This window comes from Nyctereutes procyonoides, unplaced genomic scaffold (genome assembly GCF_905146905.1).
Source record: "Nyctereutes procyonoides isolate TBG_1078 unplaced genomic scaffold, NYPRO_anot_genome, whole genome shotgun sequence".
NCBI lineage: Eukaryota > Metazoa > Chordata > Mammalia > Carnivora > Canidae > Nyctereutes > Nyctereutes procyonoides.
In genome coordinates this window covers 81381240-81407693 of record NW_026575125.1, presented here as the reverse complement: position 1 = coordinate 81407693, position 26454 = coordinate 81381240, and the positions used below count along the sequence as shown (strand labels likewise).

The 26454-nt window shown below is 38.7% G+C and overlaps 1 protein-coding gene across 14 annotated transcripts in view; it reads right to left on the bottom strand.

The window, feature by feature from the left end:
* Window positions 1–26454, bottom strand: part of TMEM164 (transmembrane protein 164) — a 167169-nt gene that overhangs the window by 78542 nt on the left and 62173 nt on the right. For 12 of the 14 annotated variants that reach the window (XR_008666082.1, XM_055337626.1, XM_055337615.1 and 9 more), the window contains one exon: window positions 21724–21773. The exons of 1 other annotated variant lie outside the window; for it this stretch is intronic. Coding sequence is in view for 6 of the 13 variants with exons in the window: in XM_055337615.1 (XP_055193590.1) it covers window positions 21724–21773 (50 nt within the window). In the remaining 7 variants the exon portion in view is untranslated. Of the gene's footprint in view, window positions 1–21722; window positions 21774–26454 lie in introns of those variants that run through there. One more of the 14 variants, XM_055337620.1, reaches the window with a different exon arrangement.

The following is a 26454-nucleotide window of genomic DNA, read 5'->3' as shown; positions in this document are numbered from 1 at the left end:
AGTTTAGCACTGCCTTCGGCCCGGGGTGTGATCCTGGAGACCTGGGATCATGTCCCACGTCGGGCTCCCTGCATGAAGCCTGCTTATCCCTTTGCCGGTGTCTCTGCCTCTCCCTCTCTCTCTCTCTCTCTCCCTCTCCCTCTCCCTCTGTGTCTCTCATGAATAAATAAAATCTTTTAAAAAAAAGAAATTTCTAAAAAAAAAAAAGAAAGTTGCTAAGAGAGCAGATCTTAGAAGTCATCATCACAAAAAAACTTTTTAACTATGTGTGGTAATGGATGTTAACTAGATTTATTTTGATGAATGTTTCAGAATATACAAACCTACAAAATCATAATGTTGTATACCTGAAACTAATATATTACATGTCAAACGTCATTTTTTAAAAATTGAAATTATAGTTAAACTTTTCTCAATAAGAAATCTCCAGACTCAGATGGAGTCTGCGAATACGTCTACCAAATATTTATATGATCTTGTCCAGAGAATAAAACAGAAGGAAACAATTCTAAACTCATCTTACGAGGCTGTTATTATGCAGATAACAAAACCAGACAAATAAAGTACAAAAAAAGAAAGAAAAAGAAAACCAAAACTAACTGAATAACCCTCATGAACACAGTCACAAAATTCATCAATATAATTTTAGCAAATGTAAGGCAGCAATATGAAAAGAATAATATTCTGGGGGCATCTGGGTGGCTCAGTGGGTTAAGTGTCTGCCTCTTAATCTTATCTCAGGTCTTGATCTCAGGGTCATGAGTTTAAGCCCTGAGTTGGGCTCCACACTGGATGTGGAGCCTAATTTTTTTTAAAAAAAGAATATCCTGTGACCAAGTGGATTTTGTCCTGTAAATGAAAGATTCAGTATAATAAATATTACCAGGTTAACAGTGAAAAAGAATACAAACTACATGATCATATCAATTGATACAGAAGATATCTGCCACAATTCAACATCTTATGATAAAAAAAATACCAACAAATTAGGAATAGTAGGGAACTTCCTCAACCTGATAAAGAACATCTTAGAAATACTATACCCAACATCATAATTAATGGTGAAAACTGAATGCTCCTCCCACTAACATCGGGAACAAGACAAGTGTGCCCTCTCTCAAAATCAATACGACAACAAAAATAATAGAGATTGGAAAAGAAGAAATAAAACTGTCCCTATTTGCAAAGAACATGATTATATGTGTAAAAAATCTCAAAAAGCCTAAAAAAAAAAAACCCCTAGAAGTGACATGTGATTTTAGCAAGGTTGCTGGATTATAAGGTCAACACATAAACATCAATAATATTTCTACATAATAATAGTGCAAAATTGGAAATAATTTTTTAAAGATCATATTTATTTATTTGAGAGAAAAAGAGAGAGCAAACAAGCAAGGAGAGGAGCAGAGGGAGAGGGAGAGACAGACAATCTTCAGCAGACTCCACACTGAGCACAGAGCCCGGTGTGGGGCTCAATTCCAGGACCCTGAGATCATGACCTGAGCTGAAATCAAGAGTCAGATGCTTAACTGACTGAGCCACCCAGGTGCCCCTGGAAACCATATATATATATATATAATTTACAATATCTCCCCCAAAACCAAAAACACTTAAGTATAAATCTAAGAAAATATGTACAAGAATCTGTATGCTGCAAACTGTAAAAAGATCATAAAAAAATTCAAAGAGGACCTAAATAGACATACCGTGTTCAAAGACTGAAAGGCTTATTAACATAGCAAATATGTCAATTCTCACTGAAACTATCTATAGATTCAATGTAATTTTGACCAAAATCCCAGCAGGATATTTTACAGATACAGATAAACTAACTCTAAAATGTATATAGAACGGTAAAGAAAGTAGAATAGCTAAAGTAATATTTTTAAAGATTTTACTTATTTATTCATGAGAGACACAGAGAGAAAGAGAGAGGCACAGAGACACAGGCAGAGGGGGAAGCAGGCTCCATGCAGGGAGCCCAATGTGGGACTCGATCCCGGGACTCCAGGATCAGACCCTGGGTCGAAGGCGGTGCCAAACCGCTGAGCCATCAGGGCTGCCTAGCTAAAATAATTTTGTAAAAGGAGAAGAACGATGAATCACATGACCAGATCTTAAGGCTTGCTATAAAGCTATAGCAACCAAAATAGTATAATACTGGCCAAGAAAAGACTTCGATCAATAAGACAGAATAGTCCAGAAATGGACCCAGAGTGATATAGTAATTTGATTTTTCGCAATACTGCAAAAGCAACTCAGTGGAGAAAAGCCATAGTCTTTTCAATAAACAGTATTACAGTAATTGGATAAAATATAGAAAAAAATGCATTTAACCTAAACCTTGCAACTTAAATAAAACTTAAGTCATAAATCTAAATAGAAAATGTAAAATTATAACACTTTTACAAGAAAACATAGCAGGAAATCTTCATCACCGTTAGGCAAGTTGTTCTTTTTTTTTTAATTTTTTTTAATTTATTTATTTATGATAGTCACAGAGAGAGAGAGAGAGAGAGAGAGAGAGAGAGAGAGGCAGAGACACAGGCAGAGGGAGAAGCAGGCTCCATGCACCGGGAGCCCGATGTGGGATTCGATCCCGGGTCTCCAGGATCGCGCCCTGGGCCAAAGGCAGGCGCCAAACCGCTGTGCCACCCAGGGATCCCAGGCAAGTTGTTCTTAAACAGGACACCAAAAACAGAAAGCATTCAAAAAATGATAAACTAAACTTAGTCAAAATTTAAAATTTTCACTCTGTGTCAGACAATTTGACAAAAATGACAACTACAAGCTACAGAATAGGAGAAAACATATGCAAATAACATACCCAACAAAGGACTTTTATCAAGAGTATATAAAGAATACACTCAATAATAAGAAAACCCAATTAAAAAATGGGCTAGAAAACTTGAATGAACACTTCATCAAAAAAAGATATATGGAAGGCAAATAAGCACATCAAACGATATTCGAAATCATTAAGGAAAATGCAAACTAAAACCACAACAAACTACAACTCCCCACCTATAAGAAAATTGATAAAATAGAAATATTAACAATAGCAAATGTTGAGAGACTATAGAGAAATGGAAACTCTCATAAGCCATTGCTGGTGGAAACATAAAAACAATTTGGAAAACAGGTGGGGAGTTTCTTCTAAAGTTTATAAAAAGCCTTAAAAGTTAAAAATACGGGGAACCCTGGGTGGCTTAGCGGTTTGGCACCTACCTTGGGCCCAGGGCATGATCCTGGAGACCCGGGATCAAGTCCCACAACAGGCTCCCTGCATGGAGCCTGCTTCTCCCTCTGCCTATGTCTCTGCCTCTCTGCCTCTCTCTCTCTCTCTGTCTCTCATGAATAAATAAATAAAATCTTTTTAAAAAAAAGTTAAAAATATGCTTATCAGGGGATCTCTGGGTGGCTCGGTGGTTTCCACCCATGCGGAAAGGCGTGATCCTGGAGTCCTGGGACCTAGTTCCGCATCGGGCTCCCTGCATGGAGCCTGCCTCTCCCTCTGTCTGTGTCTTTGCCTCTCTCTCTGTCTCTCATGAATAAATAAATAAAATATTTTAAAAAATGCTTATCATTTGATCCAATAATCCTGCTCCTACATAATTACCCTAGTTTAAAGAAAACATGTTTACACAAAAACCTTTACATAGATGTTCACAGCAACTCTGTTCATAGTAGCCAAAGTCTGGAATTGGCCCAGATGCCAAGGGGTGAATGGATGACAAATTGTAGTATATACATTACAAATAAAATATGGTATATACATGCTCAGCTATAAAATGAATGAACTCATACATACAAGAACATGGATGAATCCTAAAGCTGTGTGAATAAAGCCAGTCTCAAAAGGTCACACACTGCAGGGTTCCATTTCGAGGACATTCCCTAGACAACAAAACTACAGTGAAGGAGAATTAATGAGCAGTTGCCAGGGGTTAGGGATATGCTAAAAGATGCCTGCAAGTTGAAATAAAAGGACACCAGACCATCACTTGAAGCCATATAAAGAAATAAAGAGATGGTGGTAGAGGTAAATATATGGGCAATTATAACAGCTAGTATTACTGTAACAATAGTTTAGAACTCCATGTTTTGTCTTCTACATAATTTAAGAGTAATATGATTTAAAAAAGAGCGTATAAAGACTAGTATTGTAATTTAGATTTCTTTTTTTATTATTTATTTATTCATTCATTCATTCATTCAGAGAGAGAGGCGCAGAGACATAGGCAGAGGGAGAAGCAGGCTCCATGCAGGGAGCCCAACGTGGGACTCGATCCTGGGTGTCCAGGGTCACACCCCGGGCTACAGGCAGCGCTAAACCACTGCGCCACCAGGGCTGCCCTCTAATTTAGATTTCTAACTCCACACTTCGTTTTCTACATAATTTAAGAGACTAATGCATTTGAAAATAATTACTTTACATTTTGGGGCATACATTGCATAAAAATGTAATTTTGTGCCATCAAAACCTGAAAGGGGTGGAGATAAAACTATAAAGGAGTAGCTTTTTGTATGTCATTTAAAATCAGCTCATATAAACTTAAGGTAAAATGCTATAACTTGAGAACATTGAATGTAATCCCCATGATAACCACAGAGAAAATAAAGAATATACACAAACAGAATTGATAAGGAAATTAAATTGTTTGACTACTAAAGAGCTCAATCACAAAAGACGGTAATGCAAGAAATGGGGAACAAAAAATTATAAAGTATGGAAAACAATTAGCAAAATTACAGAATTCCCTCCTTATTAGTAATTACTTTAAATGTAAATGGATTAAAACTGTCCAACTAAAAGACAGAGACTGGCTGAATGAATAAAAACCATGATCCAAATTCAGGCTGTCTACAATGGACTCACTTTAGAGTCAAAGACACAAACAGGTTGAAAGTGAAAGGATGGAAAAAGATATTCCATGCAAATGGTAACCAAAAACAGAACAGGGGTGGTTATACTAATGTTAGACAAAATAGACTATAAATCAGAACAGTTTATGAGACAAATTATTTATTAATGAAGACTCAATACCACAAAATGATATAATAATTATAAACATTTACATACTTAGTAACAGACCATCGGCATATATTAAGCAAAAATGGACAGAATTGATGGGAGAAATAGACAAGTCTACAATAGTAGTTGGAAACTTCAATACTCCACTCTCAATATTAGAACAGCAGAAAGAAGGAAAGTAAGGAAATGGAAGACTTGAACAACACTAAACCAACCAGATTTAACAGACATATACAGAACACTTAAATCAGCAGCAATAGAATTCATTCCTCTCAAGTGCCCAGGGGACATTTTCCAGGATAGACCATATATTAGGCCATAAATTAAGCCTCAATAGATTTAACAAGGTAAATATTGGGGCACCCGGGTGGTTCAGTTGGTTAAGCATTTGCCTTTAGCTCAGGTTATCATCTCAGGGTCCTGGGATCAAGCCCTGTAACAGGTCTATGCTCAGCAGGGAGTCTGCTTCTCCCTCTCCTTTTGCCCCTCTCATGTGCTCTTGCTCTTTCTCTCTCTCTCTCAAATAAATAAGGGAAGTAAAATGGGAAAATTCACAAATTCTAAATAACACACTCTTAGCCAATGGATCAAAGAATGAATCACATGGGAAATTAGAAAATGAAATGCAAAACAAAATTAGATACTATCTCCAATTAGATATTAGATAGTATCTCTAATTAGATACTATCTCCACTAGTATGGCTACTACAAAAAAAGCACATAGAAAATAACAAATGTTGGCAAAGATGCAGAGACATTGGAACTCTTGTATGCTGTTGGTGGGAAAGTAAAATGGTATAGCAGCTGTGTAAAACAGTTTGGCAGTTCTTCAAAAATTTAAAAATGAAAGTATCATATGATCCAGCAATCCCATTTTTGCATATATATCCAAAAGAACTGAAAGCAGGGTCTCTGAGGACTATTTGTCCACTCATTTCACAGCAGCATGATTCACAACAGCTAAGAAATGGAAGCAACCCAAGTGTCCATCAGTAGACGAATGTATAAACAAGATGTGGCATACACACATTATTTAGCCTGAAAAAGGAATGAAGTTCTGACACATGCTACATCATGGATGAACCTGAGGATGACATTGTGCTGAATGAAAGAAGTCAGTCTCAAAAAGACAAATACTGTATGATTTCACTTATATGAATCACCTACCCAGAGTAGTCAAAATCATGGAGACAGAATGTAGAATGATGGTTGCCAGGGGCTGGAGGATGAGGAATGGGAGTCACTGTTTAATGGGTATCGAATATCAGTTTTTGCAAAATGAAAGTTTTGGGGATGGATGATGATGATGATGGTTGTATAACAGTGTGACTGTCCTTAATACTACTCAACTTTCCACTTAAAAATAACTAAGGCACACAGGAAAAAAAATGACTAAGGTGCTTTTATATATATGTGCATACATATAATATATATTTTATTTATATAAATATCTATATATGTATATATAAATATATAGAACATATAAACCTGTAAATATATTTTCTATTACCTATAAATAAATAAAACCCTTTATTTCCCTTTATATATAACATAAACATGTAAATATATTTTCTATAACCTATAAATAAAATATAAGTATACATATTTATACTCTAAATAGATATATATAAAATATATATTATATAGAGACACACATAATGAAAAAAGCTCATAGAATTGTATACCAAAAAATCAATTTTACAGCATAATTAAATTTAAAAATATATATGAAAACCAAAACACTGAACTCCTCTAGTCTCAACTTTAGCAACCACAAATGACCCAAAATTCTAAGAAGCCTTTTTTTTTAATATTTTTAAACATGTTTCTTCACTCTAGTTTTCTACATTAAAATTTTCTTGCATATAGAAAAATACAAAAAGAGTAGGAACCTCTGTGCCCCTGCTTTAATCAATTTGAGCATTACTGATTCAGTTGAAGCCCTATGTATCCTTCCTAAACACTATCCATCCCCTCCACTCCCTAACAAGAGGAAATCTTAATTTGGAAATAGTGGGATTCCTTCCTATCTATGATTTTATAGATTTATCACATTTGTATGTATCTACAAACCATAAACATTGTTGTTTCCTGGTTATCCCATTAAATATATGATATACTCTCTCTGTATCCTTCTGCAAATTATATTTTTCACTCTACACAGCTTCTTCTAATTATCCATGCTGCTATATGTCACTCCATGTTTTTCACTGCTTGTACATTATTCAATTGTATATCAGAAGTCATTCTATACATTGTCATGTTGATGGACATCTGGATGTACTCTCTTTCCCTTCAGCCAGAAACTATGTTGAGATTTATTTTACATAATTTATATTATACAAACAGATCTATTTCTACTATCCCAGAGCCCAGGGTCCTTCCACTATGACCTTCTCTTTTCCTTCGGCCCTTGGGTTGAGAGTGTGCACTTTCTGCCCACTGTGTGAGCCTCTGCAGTACATCCTGTCCAGTAGTAAATGCAGTCAGGATCTAACATTTTTTAACTCACATATCAGAAACCAGGACAAAAATTGCTGAATCTAGGAAGAAATCATACAAGTGTCTGATGTGTTGCCCTGCTCACTCTTCTGTATGTCTGAAATTTTTTCAGGATAAAAACCGGAAAAGAAAAAATAACAAGAAAAGAAAAACAAACAAGAAGGTGGTTTGACTTGCTTTGCTTGTAGGCACCAAGATAGAATAGAGACTATTAAAGATAGAATACAGTACTGATTGTAACTGGTGGCTTCCCACCAGCTTGCTCTAGACGAAATGTGACCACACAACTGGAAAGGCTGCAGAACTTCCTTTTAATGTGAAGTCCAGACAGTTGGCCAAAGCCCCAGTATGCAAGGCACTCAACTAATAAAAGGGGCCACGTATCTGAAAGCAGTTTGCATTCTGAAATTCTGCTCCTTTGAATAAAAACAATTTTCACTCCCTGGGACCCTAATTCTAACAGCAAGGTAAGTATACAAGATGGTGAAGCATCAAGACAAATCTCAGGTTACATATTATGAACATTTCCTGATTAGTTAGTCTATGTTAGGATTCATGCTAAGAAATGAACATGGAGCAGCTCATCTAACGGTTACCATGACTCAATGCTATTGATAGCATTCTTTTACCAATGAGGGAATGGAGGCTGAGACTTTCAGCCTTGCTCAGAAGTCTTAAGAAAAACTATACAACGTAAGCCATCTACTTTCCCGGCACTATGTAAGGTTCCTTTGAAACATTATCTGTCCATCAAACCAAATGTCAAATAACAGGGCACTGTTTAAATACATCATATTACATTCATCTGAATGATCAAATATCAAACACTATGCCATCATTGGAAATCAATGGAGAGCACTTGATGTAATGAGCACTGGGTGTGATAAGCAACTGATGAATCACTAAACTCTATCACTAAAGCTAACAATAAACTCTATGTTAATTGATTTTAAATTTAAAAAAAGAAATCATGTGCAGAAGAACACTTAATGACCTAGGGAAACAATCATGGCATACTAACTTTGGAGAGATTACAAATCATATCTTTGAAGATAACCCCAAGTTTGTTTTTTTAAAAATGGGTATGTACACACAGAAGCCTGGGAAGACATTATACCAACATATTACCGGAGGAATGAACAGGTACTCTCATTTTCTATGTGACTGCTTTCTGTAACGTTTGATGTTTTTCTTCCAGTGATCATGGATTACTCTTATAAAAATAAAATATTTCTATCTCTCCATACCCACTACACAGCACCTACAGATCTTGCCTAAACCTCATCTATTATGCTACACTGCTTTTGGGTTTTTTTTCTGGAATTGCTTTTGCCTGATCTATAGCATAGTAGATATGTCACTCAGCTTTTGTAAGGACTGGGTTGGCTGACAAAGTAAAAAGAGGCCCAAAATGATCAATCCCCATTCTTCTGCTGAATACTGCTTTCCACACTTTCCCGGATGAAAAAAAGTTGCCTGCATCTCCAGCATTCCTCTTACCAGAAAATGACAGACATCCAAGCACATGTTTAAAGCAGAGCAGCCCAAGAGAAAGAAAATGAAAAAATAAAATAATAAAACAAAAAAAATGAAACAAAACAAAATGAAACAAAATAAAATAAAAAATAAAATAAAATAAATATAAAATAAATATAAAATAAATATAAAATAAATATAAAATAAAATAAATATAAAATAAAATATAAAATAAATAAAATAAATAAATTAAATAAATAAATAAAATAAAATAAATAAAATAAAATAATAAAATAAAATAAAATAAAATAGCAGTCCCCGCTCCAGAAACCCTCAGAGTGATTTCCAGGAGAGGATTTGTATGGGGCGGTGAGAATACTCAGTCAGAAAATATGGACCAGGACTGTAGCAGCCAAAGCTCCCAAGAGAGAACAAAATTGAATATGTACACATTGGAAGGAAGGCAGCTTCTGGTGTGTAAGCAAGGGGAAGAGGCCCGTGAACAACCTGAAAGCATCTTCCCCCTTCTCAGTATTAAGAAAGATTATGTATGGATGCAAGTCCGCAACCTGACAGTCAATGGCTCCTAGGAAAGCAGACACCAGAGCAGCCTTCTATATGAGACAAGAAATTGGTCCCCTTGAATTGCTACTTACTTACAATGGATTCAATGGATTTTTCTAGGTTCCTGGTGTCTCTCCCTTTTAAACCTGCAGGATTCATATGTAGGGCTTTCTCCCTTGCCAAGAACAGTCTTAATAAAGCTGCATGGGTCAGTCTCCTGAACACCCTTTGCAGTGTGTCCAGAGCTAAGCCAGAAAGCAGCTACCTCTGAGGTAGAGGTGCCAAAAGGCTGCTCTTTTTTGGGTCCCAGAGCAGTTGCTGAGTTGAGACCAGAAAAGGGGGTGCTGAGATGGTCAAGCCATTCCAAGACATTAAGACCCAAGAGGTCCAACCTGAGTGCTGCCCCCCTCCTAAACTGGGAACAATCCTAGCAAGAGGAAGTCTCCCTGCTCCAAGTCCTGCTGTTTCAAAATTTGAAAGTACAATAAGTGGCATCTAGAAGTAGAGAAGGTCACAGGGCTACTAAATGCTTGTAATATCATGTGGCCCAAAGGCCAACAGGGCATCAATCTTGCAACACCAAGATCACATGTCAAGCTGTCCTCATTCCCCTCACCCCCATGCTTCCCTCACCTACCTTGGCTCACACCAGGCCTACAGTCCTCCCTCCAGCCAGCATCACACCCCCTGCTCTCTGCAGCACAGATGAAATTTCATCTCATCTCCTTCTAAATCCTCTCCAGACTGACTCAGCAGATACTCAGGACCAAATAATCCCACTTGCATCACAGATCCACTCCTCTCCATGTGGACATGAAGATGAGCAGATTTAAGGGTTTCTGTTTGCTCACAGGGGAAGGGCCACTATCTACCTCCTGAGGCAAAAGAAGTGCACTAGCTCTCTGCAATGCACTTTTCTCACGGGGCAGGGTGGGGGAAGAGTCAGCCATTCAGTCTGCACTGCTCAGTGACTCACTCACACTCTGCATACCCTAACCCTGCTGCACACACTTGGGTAACTGGCAGGTTAAGCCATGGATGCTCACAAGGCAGCTAAACTGTCTGATCACAACCCAAAGCCAGGGAAATCTTAACAGCCACTCCCTTTCCTTCAGTTGGTCCTTCAAAATAGCCCCAGCTCTGACAGAGGAGGTTTCTCCAAAAGGCTGGCTTCCCTAAGAGGCTCCCAGTCCTTTGTGAAACCAAGAATTTCACCCTCTTAAAAAAAAAACAAAACAGCAGCCAAGATGCCAACAAGTAAGCTGAAAACTAAGAGGCTGACTGCACTTAGAGTGCTCCGTGGTGCTGAGATCCATGGAGACTGGGAAGGAGGAGTGAGTGCATGCCACCACATCGTGACAACACCCTCCCTTCAGCCAGGATAACAGGCCCAAAAGAGACCAAGAAACTCCAAACCACTGCATGCTGGGAGAGGCGGCAGTAATATACATGGACCTCTTTTTGCAAACTCTGCTCCAAGAACAGCATTAAACACACCAGAGACCTGCTCCCCTGAGCAGATGGAAGACTCCGGTTGGACATGGGGCCTGTTCAAGGTCTTAGTCAAGCTGAGGGAGGCCAAGGCTGGAGCTGGAAAGCAGGAGTATCCTCTTCACACTGCTGAGAGAAAAGCAAAAAGCAGTGTGGGGTCCCGAGAACAGCACTGTTCCCAATGCCAAGGACCCAGGTCTCCAGCTGACAGGTGAATCCTAGTGGCACAGGAATCTTGGCAAGGGGGTGCAGAACCAGCTGACTCAGAGTAGTGGATGCTCTTTCTTATCCAGCAAGTCTGTTACGGTTAATAACTAAAAAGCTAGGATTTTTTTTCCTAATCCTGGGAAGAGACCCCATCATCTACAGGGAGCATCGCCAGTCACCAAGAAAAGACTGTCTGGCTGTTAAGTTGCCTCGGGAGTAGAAAATCCCTGATCTGATCCTTATGCCAAAAAAGTGTTACTATGAACCCTGTGTCTCTCTATCCCTAAAGACCATGGGATGATGTCACCAGGATGAATTGCAGTTATCCAGAACCCCGGCCTACTCTCACTAAGGTATTTCTCACTGTCCTGCTGTACCCATTTAATTTCTTCCTCCCTTGCTCCCTATCTTTCCGTGTCCTAGATTTAATTGCTCTAAACTCGGGGTCAGCAAAATACGGCCACCCTGTTGTATTCTGGGAGGGTTTTTTTTTTTTGGTGTGGTAAAATACACATATCATAAAATGTACCATCATAACCATTTTTAAGTATACAGTTCAGTGGCATTAAGTCCATTCACATTGCTATACAACCATCACCATCATCCAGCTCCAGAACTTTTTCATCTGGTTGTCCTGTTTTTGTAAATAAAATTTTACTGGAACACAGCCAAACCCATTCATTTAGGTATTGTCTATGTTGCTTTTGTGCTACAAAAAAGTGACACCGTTAAAACACAGATCATGTCAACATTCAGAAAGTTTACTATCTGGCCTTTTGCAGTAAAAGATTGCAAACCTCTGCTCTAAACCAAAATATACACCAAATTTCTGGTTTAAAATAGCACTTGGCTAACATCCAATAACACAATACCTCCCAGATTTCTACTAAAATTCCTATAGGAAATAAAAAAGATAAAACACCCCAAATCACTGAAAACTTAAACTGATGATCATCCTTTGACAGAACTCTAGAAGAAATCTCCACTACCAATAAAGCTAATGCTGCAATGTCAAAAAAAAAAAAAATCCGTGGCCAATATATGCAGCAGAAACCTGAAACAAGATAGGAAGATACTGAGTCCTTCTTGCCACTGTTGGCCTCATGGCTTAGAAATCTGGTAACCAAAAAAAAAAAAAAAAAAAAAAAAAGAAATCTGGTAACCAGCACACCGGACATTCATGCCTCCACTCCAGGACTACTGCTTGCAAAGGAAATCAACAAATCCCCAAACTGTTCTATATGCATTTGGAGACTGACTCCTACTCCCCCAAATCAAAAGGCCAGAAGCAATGGCATTGGGGCTGGCACACCGTGTCCAAGGAGTGGGAGTCTGCCCAAGTAAAACTCAGGTAGCAATGCATGTGGGGGGGCTGTGGTCTTTCACATACTGTATCTGCTCAGAGTATCAAAGAACCTAGTAGCAGTGGTAGGGATAAGTTATTCAGCCCAGGTCCAGCAGAACCCACTAAATGAAGCAGCTAAGCACTGGCAAACAGGCTGGAAGCTATGGACGTCTACCTGCCACCAAGAGAGGAAGTGAGAAGGAGAAGGGGTTCTAGCCAATACCAAAGAGAACATGAAAATCCCCAAAGGCAATATAGAGACCCTACCTTGGACAAGTAATAAATAAATCCTCCTTTGAATATGTATAAACATACCCAAGAAACAGCACGATTCCTACGAAAGCCTCTGGCAGCAGAAGTGCATATCATTCTGAAGACTTGGAGGAAGCACAAAAGTATGAATTTAGTGTCTGAACCAGAAGAAGTATTTTACAAAATTGTATCCCAGTAGAATATGTGAAAACATGGACTCTCTGAAACAAGTATAGAATGCCAACAGAATAAAGCATATCGAGAAGGAAGGGTGCCTAGCTAGCTCAGTTGGTGATGCATGCGACTCCTGATCTCATGGTGGGGAGTTTGAGCCCCACACTGGACACAGAGATCACTTTAAAAAATATTAAGAAGGAAAGACAACAAACGGGGGAGAAAAGAGAACATAGCAAAGCAAGGGAGAATTAGAAATTAAGATGGTAGAAGTAGAAATAAATATCACATTGGAGATGGCAAAGAGCAAAATCAATCAAATTCATAGTATGGGAGCCAATTCTGAATCTCTCCCAAGCATGCAGAAAAGGAAAGCTGACCTTCGAAATCCAACAAAGGTTGTTAGGAAATCTATTCATTGAACATGCCAAATGAGGAGGTCAAAGGAGAAAACCCAAATGAACCTCTCAAAAGATTCTTAAAAACCATTAGCTATGGGCAGCCCCGGTGGCCCCGCGGTTTGGTGCCACCTCCGGCCCAGGGCGTGATCCTAGAGACCCGGGATTGAGTCCCGCATCGAGCTCCCTGCATGGAGACTGCTTCTCCCTCTGCCTGTGTCTCTGCCTCTCTCTGTGTGTCTCTCATGAATAAGTAAATAAAATCTTTTAAAAAATTAACTAAATTATCTATAATCAACAACCATTCCCGATTTTTAAAAAAATTGGTAATATAAGAATAAAAGAATTCCTTAACATTATAAAGGACATTTAATCTAAACCAACATCAGAATCAACAGTGAAACACTAGAAACATTTTCATTAAAATCAGAAGCAGGGCAACAATCCGTGCCAGTACCACTATTATTTAATATTGTCCTAGAACTTCTAACCAATACAACCAGGCTTGAAATGCGGGAATTGGGGGGAAGGGGGGAGTCTTGCTCTTTATAAGGAGATAGGTTACCATATGAGTGTCGATGCCATTAATTTCCAAAATAATCCAAGTGAAGCAACTGAAAAACTATTAAAATAGTCTTGATGGTCAAAAATAAACATGTATAATCCAAATCTTTCCTATGTACCAGTAATAACAACTTTGAAAATATGGTAAATAAATTCTACCATAGACTACAAACTGTCTAGGAATGACTCTGATGAGAAATATGTAGGATGCATACAAGCATGCACACACTCTTCAAGAACGTGAAAGAAAACTTCTATACATTAGAAACATACCACATCTTTTCCCATTATGTACAGATTCTATTATAATGATGTTAATAACATTTTAGATTGAAAGTCATTCCCATCAAAACTAATAGAATCTGACAAAAATATTCTAAGTTCATCTGGAAGGAAAAAATGGTTCAGACTAGCTAAGAAAAAAGCATGGGTAGAGTAACAGGCTACAAACAGTGGCAAAGAGAAGTCTGTCCTGCTAGCTGTTGCAAATATGAGAGTACGAAACTGGTGAAGGACCCAACAGAGACATTAATGGAGTAGTACAATAAGCCCCCAAATAAATCCTAGCATACATAAGAATTTAAGTACATAACAGCAATAATCATAGAGAATGGTCATTTAATGAATAGTGCTCCAAAAAAATGACAATACAAGGAAAAATAAATTATATCCCTAATACCATTCACAAAATGAAATTTAGATGAACTGACAGCTAAATATATTTTTTAAAACAATTAAAAAACCGGATTGTCGGGGTGCCTGGGCGGCTCAGTCAGTTAAGTGTCTGACTCCTGACTTCAGCAAAGGTCACGAACTCAGGGTCATGAGATCGAGGCCGATGTAGGCTCCATGCTCAGCACAAAGTCTGCTTGGGATCTCTCTCTCCCTCTCCCTCTGCTACTCCCCTTGGCTCCTTCTCTCTCTTTCTCACTCTAAAATTAAATGGAAAAATCCAAAAAAATCAGATTGTCTATCTGATGTCTGAAGGGGAAAAAAAGTTTCAGGCATAAAAACACCAGAAGAAATTACCATGGTCTGAAGGCAGTTTGGGAACCAAACAATGTGTCCAATAAAAATGTCAACTGTATATCAAAAGCATCATCAAGTTAGAATACAATCTGGAGAAAACACTTCCTGCAAAGGTGATAAAGGATTAATACTCAACAAGAAGAAAAATACCCCTATGTCATAGCTGGGCAGAGAACACGAAGTGACAATTCACAGGTTAAAATATTTAATGAGTAACAGGCATAATATGCATAAGTTTGGAATTTTAAGTAATGAAATTCGAAGGGAAGAAAACAGGAAAATTGCAAGGAGAGGGAAAATGAGAAGCCATCAGTAAGATGGGTTTGGGAAGCCTGGCTACACTATAACAAGGCCCTCCTCCTACTCCCTTAGGTTTGCAAAATGGTGTCTCATGTATCAAGAGCCTGTGATCCACCAATAGAAGAATGGATAGAGAAAATATGGTATATAGGACCCCTGGACGGCTCAGCAGTTTAGCATCTGCCTCCGGCCCAGGGCGTGATCCTGGAATCCTGAGAATGAGTCCCACATTGGGCTCCCTACAGGGAGCCTGCTTCTCCCTCTGCCTGCGTCTCTGCCTCTCTCTGTGTCTCTCATAAATAAGTAAATAAAATATTTAAAAAGAAAAGAAAATATGGTATATATACACAATGGAATATTACTCTGCCATCAAAAAGAATGAAATCTTGCCATGTGCAACAACTCAAAGGATAGACCTAGAGGTATGATGCTAAGTGAGGTCAGTCAGAAAAAAAGACAAATCATATGACCACACTTTGTATCTAAAAAAACAAAGAAACTAACCCAAAAACTCAGAAACAGACTCATAAATGCAGAGAATGAACTGGCAGTTGCCAGAGTGGAGGAGGGGAAGGGGATGGGCAATATAGGTGAAGGAGACTAAGAGGTACAATTTCACAGATATAAAATGAAAAAGTCACAGGGATGAAAAATACAGCATAGGGAATACAGTCCCACATCGGACTCCCTGCATTGAACCTGGTTCTCCCTCTGCTTATGTCTCTGTGTGTGTGTGTGTCTCTCTCTCTCTGTTCTCTCACGAATAAATAAATAAAATCTTTTTTAAAAGAACCATTTTTTAAAATACTGATTTTTAACTTAACACTGCATATTATAGTTCCACACAGTGGAATAGTATACACCCATGAAAAATTATGCGTATGCTAAAAACTTGGATCTGCAAGGAAATATAAGTTTTTTTAAAAAAGGCCACTCCCAAAGGTAACATACTGCTTGATTTCATTTATATAGCATTCTTGAAATCACAAAGGTTTGGACATGGAGAACAGATTAGTTACCAGGGGTCAGGGACAGGATGCAGGTAGGAGAGTATTGAGTGTGGCTATAAAATGGCAACAGAAGGGGTGCCTGGGTGTAAAGTTGGCTAAGCATCTAACTCTTGGTTTCAGCACAGGTTGTGATCTCAGAGTCATGAGATCCAGCCCCATGTGGGGCTCCACACTCAGCACAGAGTTGGCTGGAGATGCTCTCTCCCTCTCCCTCTGCCCTTCCTGTTCGTGCTCAGTCTCTCTCTCTCTAAAATAAAGAAATAGGGGATCCCTGGGTGGCTCAGAGGTTTGGTGCCTGCCTTTGGCCCAGGGCATGATCCTGGAGTCCTGGGATGGAGTCCCGCGTCAGGCTTCCTGCATAGAGCCTGCTTCTCCTCTGTCTGTGTCTCTGCCCCTCTCTCTCTCTCTCTGTCTCTCATGTATAAAATCTTTTAAATAAATAAATAAATAAATAAATAAATAAATAAATAAATAAATAAATAAATAAATAAATCTTTTTAAAAATTAAAAAAAATAAAAGGGCAACAGGGAAGACCCCCATGGTGATGGAACTGTTTATACCAGGACAATACCAATGTCAGTATCTTGGTTGTCACATTGTACTACAGTTTTGCAAGAGATCACTAGTGGAGGAATCTAGATGAAGGGTACATAGGGTCTCTCTGTATTCTTCTTACAACTGCACCTGTACTCAGATATGATATTCATATTAATTATCTCAAAATATAGAAAGTTTAATTTTATTATTTTTTTAAAGATTTTATTTACTTATTTATGAGAGACACAGAGAGAGAGGCAGGCAGAGACATAGGCAGAGTGAGAAGCAGGCTCCATGCAGGGAGCCCGATGTGGGACTCGATCCTGGGTCTCCAGGATCACACCCTGGGCTGAAGGCAGATGCTCAACTGCTGAGCCACCCAGGTGTCCCAGAAAGTTTAATTTTAAAATGATGTGATGAGTTTGTAATAAAATGGGGGGGGAACATGGTATTAAGTAAATAAAGTAGAATAGAAAATGATGGCTAAAGAAGTCAAAAAGTAACTGAACATGTACACATCTTTTTACCATGTATAACAATTTACCATCTATAACTATGCCCAAATACAGATTCTTCCTAATCTGACTAGACTATAAACAATGGAAACACAAAAATGGACAAGATTAAACCAAGAACAAAGGCATGACTACAAATGAGGAGACAGTTTTCCAAATGATAAAATAAGAGGCTATATTACATGCTCCACTGAATTCATGACAACAAATTTGAAAACTCAAAAGAAATGGGTTACTTCCCTGTAAAAGACAAATGACCAAAATTGACCCAAAAGATCTGGAAAATGAATTATCAGATAAGACACTGGAAAGGTGATTGAGAGGTACCAACTGTAAAAGGCACTAAGACCAGATGGGCCTCACTGCTAGGTTTTACCTGACGTTTAAAAAAAAACACATAATTTCTAAAACAACAACAAAAAAAATGGAGGGAAAAATAATTATTAAAAAAGTAAAAAAAAAAAACACAAAACTTCTAAGGGTAACTAAATTAACAGGCCAGAGAAAGAGAAGTGCTCTACAATTCAATTTTAATCCTTATACCTGATGAAAGGAATCCTAAAAAAAATGACTCCATCTCACCTATGAATTCTGAGGCAAGGATTCTACATAAAGGACTGACCAATGGAATCCAGCAATGTATCAAAATAATATACCATGACCAGCAGGACTCACATCAGTATGTAAGAGTAGCTGGACACTAGAAAATTTATCAACATAACTCGCTCTGTTAAAAAGTTTAACAGACAAAAAAAAAAAAAAAAAGAAGAAGAAGCCATACTCAACAGACATGAAAAAGCAATTTGATAAAATGTAGGAATTGTTTTGTATGAAAATATCTCTAAGTAAATGTGGAAACTATTTACATGTGATATGCTATTTAACAAACACCAACAGCAAATATGGAAAAAAACAGAGAGAACATCTCCATTTAAAATCGGTTAGACACAGCGCCCCCCCCCCATCATTTTCATTTAACTCTGGGTTTCAAGCAAAAGTAAAACTGAAGAAAATAACTTGTAGAACAATCAGAAAGACGCAATAAAATGAAAGTAACATTTTCCAAAATTAGTAAGAGAATCTGGTAAGATGGATAGATATGAGGACTACTGTTAAAATCAATAACTTTTTTCTATTCTAACAAGAAACACTTAGGAATGGAAAAGCGAACGATATTCAATTCATAATGGACAGAAAAGCTATTATTTCTTTAGGAATAAATGTATCAAGAAAGGCATAAAATGGGATCTGAACAGATGGAAAAAATACCATTTCTTAGATTAAAAGAGCTACATAACTTTAAAACATCAATTCTCAGAGAAGTGAAATATACATTTAATGCAATTCTAATTAGAATTCAAACAGGGCTGGTGGGGAGGGTTAAATAAAAGTGATCTTCCAATTGACATGTATGAAAAAAATGCCAATGAATAGCCAAGAAAAATTTTTTAATCTAGTGTAATCAAATCAACATGATTTGAGTGCACAAAGAGAAAAAAAGATGAAACAGAATGCAGAATCCATGAATGGATTCTTATATATAAAAAGTCTAATAGGTGACAAAAATGGTAGTTCAGTTCACGGGGGAAATTAGGGATTATGTAATATATCATGTTAGCACAAGTGGTTGCCCATCTTTAAGAAAATCATCTTAACTAAAATTGGGAATCCAGAAGCTATAAGAAAGTAATCATATCTGAATATGAAAAAAATGTAAAAAATCATGTAGAAAAATATACTGTCAGCCAAGTCAGCACATACAGATTTAGCAAAGATATCTATAATAATGTCAATAGATAAAGGGCCAATAACCGCATATATACAAAGATGTCTTAAAAAAAATCTAAGCAACCCATAAGAAATGGGTGGATGGTATGAACAGACAATTCAAAGAGCAAATTTAATTGGATAAAACATTATGAGACAATACTGAAATTCATTAGTAGCCAAGGAAATGCATCCATTAAGTTGTCAAAATTTTAAGAGTCATAGAACCTTATGCTGGTGTGGATATGAAGAAAAGAATAATCTCATACAGGGGAAGCCCAGGCGGCTCAGCGGTTTAGCGCCGCGTTCAGCCCAGGGCGTGATCCTGGGGACCTGGGATTGAGTCCCACTTCGGGCTCCCTGCATGGAGCCTGCTTCTCCCTCTGCCTGTCCCTCTGCCTCTCTGTGTGTCTCTCATGAATAAATAAATAAAATCTTTAAAAAAAGAATAATCTCATACATACAAAAGGGAAAAGTGAATCATAATAGCCCGTTTTTGTATAACAATATGGAAATATCTATTAATATAAATATATTTATATGTAAATATTCCTGTGTGTGTATGTGAAGGGCATATGCACAATGATGTTGATTTCAGCATTGATCATAGTGGCAGAAATCTGAAAGAATGTATACAAACATTTATGAATAGAAAAATGGCTAGGGATCCCTGGCGGCCCAGTCGGTGGAGCACACTTGAGTCTTGATCTCAGGGTCATAGATTTGGGCCTCATGTTGGGTGGAGACATTATTTAAAAATAAAATCTTAAAAATGAATGAGAAGAATGGCTAAATCAGTTGTGCATCCATGAAATACTTTGCAGCTTTGTAAAGGAATAAGGTGCACCAATAAACTTTGATAGGTCCTCGTGAAGTACTGTTGAGTGAAAAAGCGAGATGTATTACCATGTATATAAGATTCTATTTTTGTAAAACAATCAATGAACAACAGTAAAACATTCCAAAACCCCTATGTGTGTGTATATCTAATGAGCATGGAGAAAAATATGTTAGGATACATACTGCTTTGGTAATCTGCAGGTGTGGAAAGGCAGAGGTAGGAGCCAAACAAAACAAGGATAAAAAAAGAAAGAAATCTAGCAGTCATGTTTATGTATTTTCATACACCTACACGTATATACAAATTGAATTAAATTTAGAAAAGAGACAGTAAGAATCCTAAATATGATCTCTGCCTCTTCAAGAAAGAAAGAAGGAAGGAAGGAAGGAAGGAAGGAAGGAAGGAAGGAAGGAAGGAAGGAAGGAAATAAAGAAAGAAAGAAAGAAAGAAAGAAAGAAAGAAAGAAAGAAAGAAAAAGAAAAGAAAGAAAAGAAAGAAAAAGGAGCAACCAAAATGATTTCTTGGTGTTAGATTAAGGCTGATGTTTATCTTCTTTTTTATGTGTATCTGTATTTTCTATAATGAGAGTTGTTACTTTAATAATAATGAAATAAAACCAATAAATGCTACTTTAAAACATTACGCTGAAAAATAGAGCTCATTTTGGGAAATGAAGGGAAGGGAGACAGTTAAATAGCCTTCCACTTAGGAGCTTTTCAAGTACAAGATATGTGAAATCAGGATCCATTTGCCCTCATCCAGCAGAAAGTGCCTCAAAGAGACTAAGTGGCTATTCCAAGGAGCTGTTCAAAGCAGCAAATGGGGTATATTTCCCCATACCTAAGGCTTTAATGACTTAAGTAAATCAGAAACCCATTTATACCACTCTTCAATTACTCAAGGATCTGCTGGGCCCCTTACTTCCTGTCTCCTCCTTCTGGCCTGTGGCCATTTCACTGCTCAGGAACAGCCCGAAAATGAGGGCCAGGGAAGGGAGAAAGAGGCGAAATTAATTTGGGCAATTTAGCTTCTCATTAGCAACTCCAATAAAAGGACTGATTAGCAAGATGGTCACAACTCATGGCTAAAAGGAGGGTTCCGGGACCCTTGAGAATTTCATTTAAGGACATATGCCTTCAGATAAACACAATTTGCCGGCAGTACACTTTAATGGATTTGATGCTTGCTATTTTTAAGAAAGTCGGAACTTGTAAAGGTGTTATTTTCTTCCCCTCACTTTAATTTGCACTTGAAGGGAAAAAAAAAACCACAGCAACAGAAGAACAAAGGTCTTCAAAGTAAAGGACCATATCCTGGGGAGGGGGGTGTTGCAGCTGGACCACAATGTAAAGATTCTTGAGAGGAGGGAAGCAGTGTAGCCCCCCACATGCTCTCAAGAGAAACTGCAGGAAGCCAGAAACCTTCCAAGGGAGCAGGACTTGGCCATAAACCACCATCACAATCACTTGCTAAAAAAACAAACGACCTGTCAGGGCTTGACAAAAGTCCAAACTCTGCATACAGTATTCCCATGTTTCACTGCATACAGTATTCCCATGTTTCACTGGGCCGCATAGGTTTTTGTTCCTTGGGAATTCCAGAGACAAAGTGGTGTAGGCACAAGATGTTCACATCAATGGGCTCATTCGCCTTTGTTATCAAACAGAACATTCTCAATAGCAATGGTAACAGAGCAAAAACCAATTTTCCCTTACTTGAAGACGACGATAGCTCTAGGACATGGAGGGCAGGCCAGGAGAAAGATCTGCAATTAAAAAAGAATTAAGTATGGTTATTAGGAGAAATGCTGGCCATTGTTAGCTAGACAATGTTACTTCAATAACAAAAGCAAAATGATAACAGTAACAATAAATAACCAACTCTAACACCCCCCAAAAAATGCGATATAAAAACTTAAAAAGGCAATCAGGAGGTTTTCCAAACATGTTTCTATTTGCACGGGAGTCTAGGTGCAGGGACATATCTGTGTGTGTGTGTGTGTGTGGTGTGTGTGAGAGAGAGAGAGAGAGAGAGAGAGAGAGAGAGAGAGAGAGAGAGAGAGAAGAGAGAGGAGAGAGAGACAGACAGACAGACAGACAGTGGGGGAGAGGTAAATAGTGAGTGAGGGGAGTGTTTGGCGGCAAGATGGGAAAAGCCTTTCTTAGGCCCTTTTTCTCCTAGAATACTTCCTCTTAACCTCTAGAAGAAGATTCAATTTTCAACACTTCCACGTCAGTATGATATAGTAGCCAGCCTCAAAAAGCTTTTAACCCAAGACAAACAAAAATATATTCCATGAATGGGACAAAGCACACAAATGCCATCTGGTTTGCCTCCCACAGGGGAAGGTGGGTTAATCAATACCCAGCACTGCCAGATTTAGCAAATAAAAACACAGGAGGCCCAGTTAAATTTGAATTTCAGATAAACAATGAATAATGTTTTTGTGTAAGTATGTTCCATGCAATATTTAGGATATACTTATATAAAAACATTATTCATTGTTTATCTGAAATTCAAATTTAACTGGGCCTCCTATGTTCTATCTGGCAACCCTACCAATATTGCCACTCCCAGGCTCCAAACCTCTCTTTGATTTTGAAGGGGAACAGAATTTGCCACTCTGAAATGTATCTTTTTGGCATAAGGATTATTTTAGGCTATTTTTTAAGAAACAGTTGACAATAGGAAAAGCACTGAAAAGTGAGTAGAGATTACCCTTTTGTGGGTGATGTTTATATTCATAAGGGAAATCTCCATTTGTAAGAATGGTTCTCCCTCTGTACCAGGAAAAGAAAGATGACTCAAACTCTAGAAGCTCTTATCAATGGAGAAGACACTGACCTCAGCCTGTATAATGACCCCACCCTTAATTACCATGCTTTTCCTGGTCCCCTCTCATAACTGGCCTTGGGCCCTACACAACCCCTACCACCCAACATCTTCCTTTTGTTTCTAAGCTACAGATGGTATTTGAGTGGTGGCTTGGGCCATTTCAGGGAGTTACTCAATTTTCCTGGGTCTTTCCCAGGTATGCACGCTGTTAAACTTCCATTTGTTTTTCTCCTGTTAATCAGTCTTCTATTACATTGGGGGGGGGGCGGGAATGGGTGAAGGTCTCAGCCAGGAACCTAGATTGGTAGGGGGAAAAATATTTTTCTTCCTCCACATTTGATTAGCTTATTTCTAACTATGACCAGGTAGTTCTACTCTTCCATTCTCCTCCCTGAGGCAAACCAAACAAGAACTTCATCCTTCTAAGACACAAATCAGTGCTATGCTACTTTGTTTGACCTAGACCTAGGTTATAGAAAAACTGAATCTGTAGTATAACCTTCATCAAAGCACTGGTTCTCAAGAGAGACAAAGAAATCCCTGAAGAGCACTTGGTTGAACATGCAAATTCCTGGGCTCCTCCATTAGGAATGCCGACTCCAAAAGTCTGGGACTCCAGGAATCTGCATGTTTAACAAATGCCCCGGAAGATTCAACCACTTCCAGCAGCTAGGTATGATGTGTGACCTTGGCCTAGACTATTACAGAGACAGTCAGCAGGTCTAAGGATTAATGAAAGAATGAAACTCATGTTTTGTAGAGTTCCTTCCTCTACAGTAATTTAATGGTGTAGTTTACAAAGTCATTGATATGTGTCCTTATCTTGTTGTGAGCACTTATTAAAATAGGTTAACTGCATTACAAACTTGTTTGGTTTTGTCATGTGTATATTCTTTACTAATTGGCTCTTTGGTTCTCTTGAAATCTACATTTAGAAATAAAGAATACTATAAGGAAAATCACTACAAAGAAAGCCACCTGCTTGAATCCCTACCAAGAAGAGAAAGAGGAATGGAAAAGAGAAAGAGTCTTGAAAAGAATGCGGCCAGGAGTCCATTCATTACCCGCAAAATACCTGATCAGAGAACCCAGCCAAGGAAATATCCACCAAGAATGAGCCTTTACCCCTGTGGAACAATTTGATTAAAAATGCAAAACCAATGACAATTACAGGTCCATAATCCTTTATTGGCAATCACCAAATCAATAAAGCTCTAAAACCTGAAAGTTGGATTTTTTTTCAAAGCCAATTTGGTAGCAAGTATGACTTGAGCTGAGACTGTTTATATACTTCTGTATTCCATTTATGCTGAGTATTCATATAGCATCCATAAAAATAATATCTTCTGGGGGCACCTGGGTGGCTCATCGGTTGAGCTATAACTCTTGATTTTGGCTCAGGTCATGATCTCAGGGTTGTGAGATCCAGCCCCGTGTCAGGCTCCTCACTCAGCAGGGAGTCTGCTGGAGATGCTATCTCCCTCTCCCCCTGCCCCTACCCCTGCTCATACTCTCTTTCTCAAACTCTCTCTCTCTAAAATAAAATCTTAAAAAAAATAATAATCTTTTGATTATGGAGTGTGACCCCAGGCCCCATCAGGAGTATATATAAAATACTTCCGGTTCACTGTATTGCCTTCCTGATTTTTGTTTAAGTAAGCTCTACACACAATGTAGGGCTTGAATTCATAGCCCCAAGATTGAGAGTCGAGGGCTCTACTGATTTAGCCAAACAGCCACTCCTGCCTGTATTACCTTTCTGAAATCCCAAACTTTCCAACTCCTGAAATACATCTGACCTGAATGGTTTGGGATAAGGACTGTCAAATTGGAATCTCAATTATCCAAACATTAATGTATCCCCAACTCCCCACCCCACCCCTCAGGAGCAGTACAAGAAAGAAAGAAAGCTGGTATTCTATACTGCTGACCCAGCAGGAAAAGGTACTTACCTTAAGCAAGGAACCAAGTTGGAGGTTGCACACAGTTACCCAGCATCAGGCCCACAAGCTACGGAATACAGAGAACAGACAGGGGCCCCCAACCACCTCAGAAAGTCCTCAATACTTCTGGAGTTACCTAAGAGCCATGACAGCCACCTTCCTGAGATTCTGGAATAGCCAACACATTTCATGCTAACATGCTAAACAGAGAAGCAAAAATACAACACTGGGTCCCAACGGTTAGCTCTCAACTTTTCCCACAGCCAAAAAGAGGTGAGCAGATTCTTGGGGCGGACAGATTTCCTTAAAACTGCTCCATATGGCTGGCTTTGATTCATGACAGCCTTATGGCAAAAGCCCAGAAACCTCCTAAAGTAGTGAAGCCTCCAGCCCCAACCCAATGATGGCACTAATGTCTTTTGACACAGCTAATCAATCTAGTTTTGACCCTAAGTGAGTTTGCCAACAATTTCATGTGGCCAAGTCACTCTGACCAGCACTTTGGCCTTTCTCATCTAGCCTGTCTATTCCCATCACCAAGATAGAGGTCATCTTCTTTGAGCAACCTTTAGATCAGATCCATGTAGACATACCAAATCAGTAGATCAGAAGAAGGACCCCAAATTCATCCTGTTCCATGTCCAGTAAACTCATGGCTTCCCTCAGCAACTTCAAAGATTGAGGACTTTGAACCTCTCTGCCCTAGCACGCTGGAGCCACATCCATAATCACCATTAACCAGAGGAGCCACGTGAAATTATTTCACCATGTGAAAGTAATGTTTTAATTCAGAAGCCCAATGGCCCCCAGCCTTGGCCTGAATATCCCTGCTTTCTTCTTTGCTGGGCTGCCATCTGCCTCCAAAGTTTGGTAATGTGTCTTAGACCAGCAGATGGAAAGCTTAACTATCCATCCAGTTGCAAATGGGGTGGGAAGAAAGGACATTTGGAAGTGCAAACAAGGACAGTAGGAAGAGGGGAATGAATCTGAGAATATCCCAGCACCAAGTTGACCCTTTTGTACTCCTGCTGAAATCTTCAGTTTAACACCTGAAGCAAAGGGCAAGGATAGGTGGGAGCAGCAGTGTGCTACAAGGCACTTCTACTTTCCTGTCATCTAGTAGCTGGGCAGGGCTTTGTTATTATTTTGCAGATGAAGGCACCTAATGGAAAAGGTAGGATTCCCTAACTTCCAGTACAACACTGTCTACCTCACACCTGACACAGTCCACACCTCATAGTGGCTTCTCTTCTTTAGCCTCTAGCTCTGCCCCTTGACCCAGCAGCACACAGAGAGTCACCCTAATGGCCTCACCCTAATTATTTTCCTCACCAATAACACTACCACACAGCTCACACGATCCAGTCACTACAAGGTGAGGCTTCTCCAAACACAACCTAACTGGGCAGCAAATGATATTTACACAGATGGGCTGCAGAGTCCCGCTTTCCCTGAAGTTGTGCTCATCTTGGCTCCAACCCACCTCGTTCAGAACCAGGTCTGCGAGGATTTTATACTCCTTGGATCCTTAAAAAATAGAGGTCTTTTTCTGGGAAAAAAATGCACAGGTTCTGTTCCAAACCATACCCTCTTAGACTCCCCAGGAAAGCTCCCTATACTACTCCAAGGTTCTCCTTCCCACTGTTAAAAAGAAAGCCACAGGCCTGA